Source organism: Rhinopithecus bieti, unplaced genomic scaffold (genome assembly GCF_001698545.2).
Source record: "Rhinopithecus bieti isolate Rb0 unplaced genomic scaffold, ASM169854v2 scaffold_64846, whole genome shotgun sequence".
NCBI classification, from domain to species: Eukaryota; Metazoa; Chordata; class Mammalia; order Primates; family Cercopithecidae; genus Rhinopithecus; species Rhinopithecus bieti.
Genome location: NW_016825275.1, coordinates 211108 through 220158, shown reverse-complemented (window position 1 = coordinate 220158; position 9051 = coordinate 211108). Strand labels below are relative to the sequence as shown.

At 37.2% G+C, this 9051-nt stretch overlaps 1 protein-coding gene and 1 long non-coding RNA gene across 8 annotated transcripts in view; one reads left to right on the top strand and one right to left on the bottom strand.

The window, feature by feature from the left end:
* The window catches only part of LOC108522629 (uncharacterized), an 11896-nt gene extending 8025 nt beyond the window's left edge, over positions 1-3871 (bottom strand). The window contains exons 1-2 of the long non-coding RNA XR_001883549.1: positions 3834-3871; positions 1115-1215 (exon numbers count right to left, since the gene is read on the bottom strand). This is a non-coding gene — a long non-coding RNA (uncharacterized LOC108522629). The remainder of the gene's footprint in view (positions 1-1114; positions 1216-3833) is intronic.
* GSTCD (glutathione S-transferase C-terminal domain containing) overlaps positions 1-6549 on the top strand; it is a 143882-nt gene extending 137333 nt beyond the window's left edge. For 4 of the 7 annotated variants that reach the window (XM_017862967.1, XM_017862965.1, XM_017862966.1 and 1 more), the window contains 2 exons: positions 2414-2483; positions 5802-6549. In XM_017862967.1, coding sequence (XP_017718456.1) covers positions 2414-2483; positions 5802-5938 — 207 coding nt within the window. In that variant the 3' untranslated portion in view covers positions 5939-6549. The remainder of the gene's footprint in view (positions 1-2413; positions 2484-5801) is intronic. The other 3 variants (XM_017862963.1, XM_017862962.1, XM_017862964.1) reach the window with 1 other exon arrangement.
* The last annotated feature ends 2502 nt before the right edge of the window (positions 6550-9051 follow it).

The window sequence follows — 9051 nt, the reverse complement described above, 5'->3', positions numbered from 1 at the left end:
AAAAAGAAAGGAAAAGGAAAGAAAAGAAAAAAGAACTTGGGAATACAAAAACTAGACCCCTGTTTCTAATCCCTTCTTGAATGATGCTAGTTAAACCAAACAGTAAGAGGATGTATGGAAAAAATCAAGGGTGGTGAAGAGATAGGCTGCCCATGGTCTCCTGACTAGAAAAGAATATAAAATTTGTACCGTAGGGACGGGGCACACAGAGTCTTTCAGAAAGCAGAAACTCCCCAGTACACCAGTCATAACCTTTATCTTCCTCTTTCTCCAACACTCCCAAAAGCTGCTTGGCCTTTTGAAGGCCTCAGAACTTTGTGCCGAAGTACCTTGAGACTCACTTAGGAAGTGTTTTTCTCTACAGTTCAATTTAGACAGCAACCTTTACTGAGTACCTACCATGTGCCTTGCCCTTTCAGAACTTGATTTTGACCCAAGAGAACGTACACACAAATAATTCCACTAAAATATGGTGAGACTTATCAGTACAAGAGAACTGAATCTTATCTGAGATTGCGATTGCCTTGACATTACCGTTATATAAAATGAATCTTAATTTGCAAACATCATGAGGACAAAGTGCACACTGCTTCTTCAAGTCATGTAATTCTAAATTATCCTTCTCTCCCTTCATTGATGCCTGTTAGTTTGTGGGGAGTTAAAGTTATTAATTGAAACCATGTTATTAGTTTCTCACCCACTGTCATGAAATTTTATAGTTAGCATTAATTTTTTTTAAAGCATACAAGTTGAGACAAAGATATCCCTTTTAAAAAACCAACATTGCCACAGTCATTTCACTTATTAAAAATGGAGGCTTCAAATTTAATGTACAGAATACTAAAGGAACAAATGATGAATCTGAGTTTAACCTGTTTGCTAAGCTGACAGGTGAGATTATGTATACACTTAGAAACAACAGCTGTTCTGAATGAACAGTTGTCGTGGGATCATTGCTTCATTTCGACTCTGCCTAATCACTCACTTTTGGCTACATGCAGATTTAAGAGTACTGTGCAAAATCATCAACTCTGATTTTAAAGCCTTCTTTTCTTTTTTCATTAATGCACTCTTTCCTAAGATTGTTAAGCAGAAGTAATAATCAGGTGCTTACCTCAGGCTGTCTTTACAGTTTGTCTTAAAGCAGAAAGGGATACACTTCTGCAGCCTTTTGGAGTGACAGAAAGAGATTCAGGCTTCTCTCCTCTAAAAGGACTGAGTGAAGGGAAGAGTCAGGACAAGTCAAGAACTAGCTACCACCCTGCTGGATATCCCAGAAAACTACAGAAGCCACACAGTGATCTGCATTGCTTCCTTTTCCTCTGATAGAATGAAAAGCCACTTAGCAGGCCAGGCGCAGTACCTCATGCCTGTAATCCCAGCATTTTGGGAGGCCAAGGCGGGCAGATCACAAGGTCAGGAGTTCGAAACCAGCCTGGCCAACATGGTGAAACTCTGTCTCTACTAAAAAAAAAAAAAGTAAATACAAAAATTAGCCAACATGGTGGCATGCACCTATAGTGCCAGCTACTCAGGAGGTTGGGGCAGGAGAATTGCTTGAATCCAGGAGACGGAGGTTGCAGTGAGCCAAGATTGCACCACTGCACTTAAGCCTGGGCAACAGAGCAAAACTCCATGTCAAAAAAAAAAGAAAAAAAAAACAGAAAAGAAAAGCCACTTACACTTAGCAAGACTGCCTAGAACCACATTCCAGAGTTTCAAATAAATTTTATAAAAGAAAAATATACGTGAATTTTTGGTCTTTTAATTTAACACATTATAATAGCAAAATGTAACCATATTTTTATATTTCAGCTAAAAGCAACTGGGCAAAATGACCCTGAGAATTTTCTGTGCCTCTATTCTTAAGAACTACATCTGGGCCAGCTGGGCATGGTGGCTCATGCCTGTTAATTACAAGACTTTGGAAGGCCAAGGCGGGCAGATCACCTGAAGCCAGGAGTTTCAGACCAGCCTGGCCAACATGGTGAAACCCCGTCTCTACTAAAAAAAAAAAAAAAAAAAAAAATACAAAAAATTACCCAGATGCGGTGCCATGTGCCTATAGTCCCAACTACACGGAGGCTGAGGCATGAGAACCACTGGGAGTCTGGTAGGCAAAGGTTGCAGTGAGCCGAGATCACACCACTGCACTCCAGCCTGGGCGACGGTGAGACGGTCTCAAAACAAAACAAAAAAATTCAGTGTACTTGAAGGGAAGAAATTATTAAGTAGCATCTTCTGAAAGTTTACTTTTTTCAAAAATACTATTTGTGCAGTACTTTATTCAATTAAACAATGTTGAACTCCAGAAAAATGAGGTATTTTTTTTTTTTTTTTTTTAGTTGGTTGTTTTTATAACTTTGAAGCAGAAGATAAAAATAAACCCACATTCTATTGCTTTTTCTTTTAGGAACACATGATTCTGTGCAGATTTGCAGACCAGACAGCTGTCCAGCTCCCACCCCAACGAAGGCTCATAGGTGTGTGTTTTCACAGAGCAGCTGTTGAGTGTATTATGCACAATATGACTGGGAATGATTGGACCAAGTCTATATGGGAAAAGTTTAGCAACATGAAGTCTATTTTTCAATGAGAAACTAAATATGTTCTTCCCCCAAAAACTTAATTCATATTGAAAAGGGTATTGTAACTATAACATTTTATCCTATTTTGGTTAACTTTAATACTTTTAAATGTATTTTGAATGTTTGTACATTGAGTAGCATTCTTACATTAAATCTCTTATTGTTATGAACAAACTGCAAGATCTATCAAAAACCACGAAAGAAAATAATAAAGATTAAAAGCCAACTACATACACCAAAATTGATGCATTATAAAATGTATACACAGGGATGATAATGTTCTTTCTCAGGAAAAAGGATACTTGTATATCATTTATCATAGACCAATTTGTTTGACAATATTAAACATTACCTAAGTTGGAAGACCACAGAAGCATTTCAAGTTTAATAAGTAATTGATTTATTGAAGACTTCACTTTAGAAAAAGAAATCACATTTAAAAGAATAATAGTAGTTAATAGTTATACATTTAAGCACTGAGCTAAATGCTCTCGCCTGTTATCTCGGTAAATTCTTACAAATATACATATGGGGTGGTACTATTATTTACATTTTAATGATAAGAAAACTGAGACAAAAGCTTGCCTGGGGTCCTTCATCTGGTAGATGATGGAGCTATACTATGAACCCAAATTATTTGATTCTGGACATGAAGTTTTTGTCCACTTTAGTTACTACTTCCCAGCATACTGGTGTCACATCAGAGTTTAAGATAAGTGGGTTCAGCCAAAACTAATCTTAAAATTATTCAGAGAAGCCCAACATTGGACATCATTATATTTTTTCTCTAAATTTCCAATGTAGCCCCTTTTCCTCCATGATATACTAGAAGACAGAGTGTTGTTTCTTTGGCTGAGCAGCAGGTGAAGCTGTTAGCTTACATTCAGAGACCAAGTTGTATGAAAAATAGTTATCTTTAAACTCTAAAATCAAAGGCAGCATAGCAAGATGCTCACACTTGGTGACCTGAGACCTGAGACTGAAGGAGTAAGTGATTCCTTCTCTTTCTCACTGTCTGCAGCATAAACATTTGGAAAGAACTCATTCTCTCCTGCCTGCAACCTCTGTCTTTCAATGCCTTTCCTTCTTGCTCCTCCTGTTTCCATCTCCAACACTTTGAGTTAATCAAACATACATTTGATGAGACTCCATTCACTAGACCCATGTCTTAGTCTGTTTTGCACTGCTTTAACACAGTACCATAGACTGGGTAATTTATAATGAACAGATTTTTATTTTACTCACATTTCTGGAGGCTAAGAAGTCCAAGATCAAGGGGCTGGCATCTGGTGAGGGTCTTCTTCCTGCATCATAACATGATGAAAGGCATCACATGGCGAGAGAGAGAGAGCAAGAGAAGGCTGAACTTGTCCTTTTATAAGGATCTCACACTCTAGATAATGAACCCACTACCATGATAATGGTATTAATTCATTCACTCCACCCTCTTGGCCTAATCACCTTACATTAGGCCCCACTTCCTAACACTATTGCATGGGGATTCAATTTCCAACACATGCTTTCCAGAGAATACAGTCAAATGATAGCAATCCAATGAAGACATAATTAGTGTGGTGGATGGATGGGTATATGGTAGATGTGTGTTTTAGGTATCAAACTAAAGGGGAGTAGCTGGCAGGGAAGTTGCTAGAGTGGCGGGGGGCAGGGGCATTTGGCAATGGGAAGAACAGGGGGAATCACATTGAGAGAAAGCTGTCACGTCTACACCTCTGCTTTACACAGGCCATTCCTGTGTTCTGCGAACATTTGTAGGAAACTCCCCAGGCCCACAAAGGTAGACTACCAGCAGTTAAATTTCAGTTGTAGAGACACTTCAACATGTGAAAACATGAAATTCTTCTACATAATGGAAAAGGAAAAATTAACTGGACTGGGACCAAAGCCAAGGGTAAATGAGCTGCAATGTAAACCCCGGGTGGGTACTTAAGGAATGTAGAGCATCCCATTCTGACAGAGTGTATTTCATTTTAAACTAAAAAGTAGATGGGAGAAACATTTACAGATGTCTTAAAGGAAAGACAATATTTTAAGGGAAAAAAAGGAATGTCAGCCATAAGGCTGTTAATGAAGAAGGGATGATTTTGCCTAAATGGAATTCTAGACATCTCTTTTTATATCATTTCTAACACAGTTTATTCTTTGTGGAATGGGCCCTTTTAAGGAAAATGTACAAAATAAGCATTTTAAGTGTGAGTTTCTCATTGCTAATTCTTACCTACTGATTTCACCTTCCACTGTTTTTTTCTGTGAGGATTCTGTTGTTCACAGAACTCTCCTATTTTGGTGATCTGTCTTCATTTCTGAAGTTGTTTAATTTATCAGTTTCCACTGTCATTCAGTGTTGACACATTATTATAATTGTTTAGGAAAAATCGAATGAAGTTCTGCATAGTCAGTGATCTTTTTCCAGGAGGATGAAGAAGCTTATATATTGAATTTAGAGCAATTGAAAGTATAAAAGTAAATCATGGCTTTGAATATATTCAGCCCCAAATCATTTTTCCCAAGCTACTTTTAAAGTTTGTGTTTGCCAAAGGAAAACAAATTAACTGCTTTTCTTGCCAGTCAAGTTTCCTCTTTTGTCTTCCAAAGATTGTAAAGGAAATACAATACCACTATTTTATAGATGTACAGGAGCTCGGAAAATTAAGAGTATACTACACTCAACATTACATTTCCACCTGAAATAAAAGGCATGTAATTGAGAATTTTCTCAAATATTTTTCATTTCTCACTTCTTTATAGCCCTAAAAATCTTCAGCTGGAAAAGCTCACACCCCTGAATCAGCATGTTATTTTAAATATTCTTAAAGGCAGATTTTTTTTTCCACAACTTTACAGATAATGTAGTTTTACAGGGAAAGCAGAGAAAAGGTCTTTAAATGTATTTTTAACCAAAGTAGGAAATACAGTCTGAGGCTCTAATTTGAGATTTGTTTATAAATACATTTGAAAAGGTTAACATTCTTTAAATTATTAGCAGCGGCAAATATATGAAATGCCATGTTTTTGTCACCATCGTCTTTCCACACTGATCAAGAATTAGATTGAAAGAAACTAAACAAGACTTAAGGGTACAAAGCATGCTCCATAGTACCTGCAGATTTTGTCACTATATAAATTCCCTTAAACAAACTGAAATTGTCCTGCTAGTGAAAGAGTGTCTCATGATACCATCTGACTGTATTTCAGGAAAACAGTGCATGTGCTTGGTGGATCTGGATCGAGCAAGAGCTGCAGAAGAATGTGGCTACTCCGTTCAAGTGATATCCATGGAGCCAGAGAGCTGCTCTCCCAAAAATAACATGATTGTGGGAGTCCCCATTTAAAATGAGACATTCACATTTGATATTTTGCCATCCGTCTTCACGTTGGATGCCCAGTGGCATTCAGGAGGTTCTTGGCATAACTAGGAAACAGCATTAGCCATCTTGAACCTATTGTGCTCAGGAAGGAAAGCAATAGGAAAATCTTGGAAGAAAGGCTCCCTGCAAAGCATCACAAATGCTCTTACAATGTATGATTAAAGGACTGCTGGTTTTCATAGTGAGAATCCCCTGAAGTCTCGGCTGCCAAAAGAATAATACCAGTGGAGGTTCCATCACAGGAATAACAATTTCCTTCTCACTTCACAAGCTCTTCTGATCTTGCCAATGTGATGTTTAATTCAAAACAGCGCACTTACAGCCTTTATTTTATACTTACTTAGATATTCACATGGGGACTGAAAGTAGACTCAGTAGAGTTTTTTAAAATATATTTTAACAACTGTACTTTTTCTATCACTTTAAAAAAATCTAGTCAGGTAATTATAGTTATTTTTAAGCTGGGGTTAGTTGAACTTGTATAGCATTTAATATACTCCTTTTAAATATATTTCTGCCAGGCATGGTGGCTCATGCCTATAATCCCAGCACTTTGAGAGGCCAAGGTAGGAGGACCATTTGAGCCCAGGATATTGAGACCAGCCTGTGCTACAAAAAAATCAAAAAAATGAGGTGTGAGGATCACTTGAGCCCAGAAGGTCAAGGCTGCAATGAGCCATGATAGCACCACGGCACTCCTGCCTGGGTGACAAAGCGAGACCCAGACTCACGATGAATGAATGAATGAATGAATGAATTTCCCATAAATTACCAAATGAGACCATCAGTGGTTCAAATTATTAAATAATTGCAATAAATTTCCTATTATGGGAATGTGGAATTTGAGGGTCCAGTATTTTCAGGACCTCGGCCTAGATTCTCTTCAATTCAAAGATGAGTTGCAAAAGACATAATGTTTTGCCTATGGAAGTAAATCATCTAGAAGAAAAAGATTAAAGAATTAGTTAAGCTTTTTTTTTCTTTTTTTTGAGACAAAGTTTCGCTCTTATTGCGCAGGCTGGAGTGCAATGGCACCATCTTGGCTCACTACAACCTCTGCATTCTCCTGCCTCAGCCTCCCCAGTAGCTGAGATTATAGGCACCCGCCACCATGTCCGGCTAATTTTTTTTATAATTTCAGTAGAGATGGGGTTTCTCCACGTTGGCCAGACTGGTCTCAAACTCCCAACCTCACGTGATCTACCCGCCTCGACCTCCCAAAGTCCTGGGATTACAGGCGTGAGCCCCTGCAGCTGGCCAATTTCTTTATGTAATACTACAATGTGTTGTCACAGAATTTGTTACTCAGATATCAATCTTTTTTATTGGTATATTTCTGGGTAAAACTTATTAGTGGTGTGAGGAGTGCAGAATATGGAAGCTTATTTGAATAGTTCTCTCTAACTAAATTCTTTTTCTGCCAGCCAACATTTTAAAAGAAAAATGATGCATCCTCTCTCAATGCTGCTAATTCTTTAACTTTTACATGTCTCAGTTTATTCCGTATGAGATTTATTTTAATGTTTTCAACACCTGTATAACATGTATCACGAGGAGAAAGCACTTTCATTGATCATCACTATGGATTAAAATATAGGAATATTTTACAGGGCAGTATGGGTTGGGGTGGGAGACATACTGGAATTGTGTTTTCTGGGATAAAATTTTTAAAAAGAATTAACCATTAGCCCTGAGTATTTTAGTCATTTGTGCCTATAGATAACAACATGCTCTTTTATTCTGGACTTTCTTCTTTTAATTGAGGTTTAATTTATATACAATACAATAACAGATTTTTAAATATTCATTTAGATGTTTTGACAACTGTATATACACATGCAACCATCACTAAAATCAGATATAGAATATTCCCATTAAATATTGTCAGGTAAACACATTGAGAATATTTTTTCAAGTCTGTGGCTTACCTACTTATTTTCATAATGAATGTTTTAATTGTGATGAAGATTTAATTTACCCTTTTACTTTAATGATTAATATTTTCTGTGTCTTTTCTAATAAATTTTACCAACTCTGACATTAGAAAGATTTCTCCTAAGATTTTCTTTGTAGAAACTTTATGGTCCTAGCTTATTACATTTAGGTCTACGATCGATCTCAAATCAAACTCACATATAAAGGTAGGTAGGTTTTGAGGAATATATAGTTGTTTCAACATCATTAAATAAAAATCCCTTCCTCTCTTCATTGAACCGCCTTGGCACCTCAGTTGAAACTCAGTTGATCTGTATGTATGGTTCTGTTTCTGAATTCTCTAGTCTTCCATTCATCTGTTTGTTTTGATTGCTGTAGCTTTATCTGGAAATCAGGTAGTTTGTCTCCCAATTTTATTTTTCATTCTCTAGATTATTTTGGCTGTTCTGGATCCACTGTATCCACAGATAAATCATAGAATTGGCTTATCAATTTCTTTTTTAAATTTTACCAAAAAGCTTGTTGGAATTTTTGGTATTGCCTGTTCTCTTCAGATTAACTTGAGGAAAATGAATGTCTTAACAAGATTGAATCTTAAAATCTATGAAGATATCTTTGCACGTGTTTAGTTCTCCTTTACTCAGAAATATTTTGTAATTTTCTGTGTAGAGGATTTATTTTATTTATTAAGATTTTATTTTTTTGATGTTATTACCCTGAGCTGCTTATATGGTGTTCCCTGTACTTAGAATAACCTCCTTTTACCCCTCCCACTAGCTTAATGTCATTCATCCTTCCGCGCTGAGACTTGACCTCCCTGGAATTAGGTATCTGTTATAAAATGTCTACCATCCAGACTAGTCTTCTCAGTCCTCCCGAGGTGACTCAAGGTACACCCCACCCCCACCACCAAAACAAAAAGCCTATCTGATAAGTATGGAGAAGAAAAATGAAAGGGGAGCCGGGCGTGGTAGCTTGTGCCTGTAGTCTAATCAATTTGGGATGCTGAGGCAAGTGGATCACTTGAGGTCAGGAGTTTGAGACTAGCCTGACCAACATGGTGAAACCCTATCTCTACTAAAAATACAAAAATAAGCCTGGTGGTGGTTGCATATGCCTGTAATCCCAGCTACTAGGGAGGC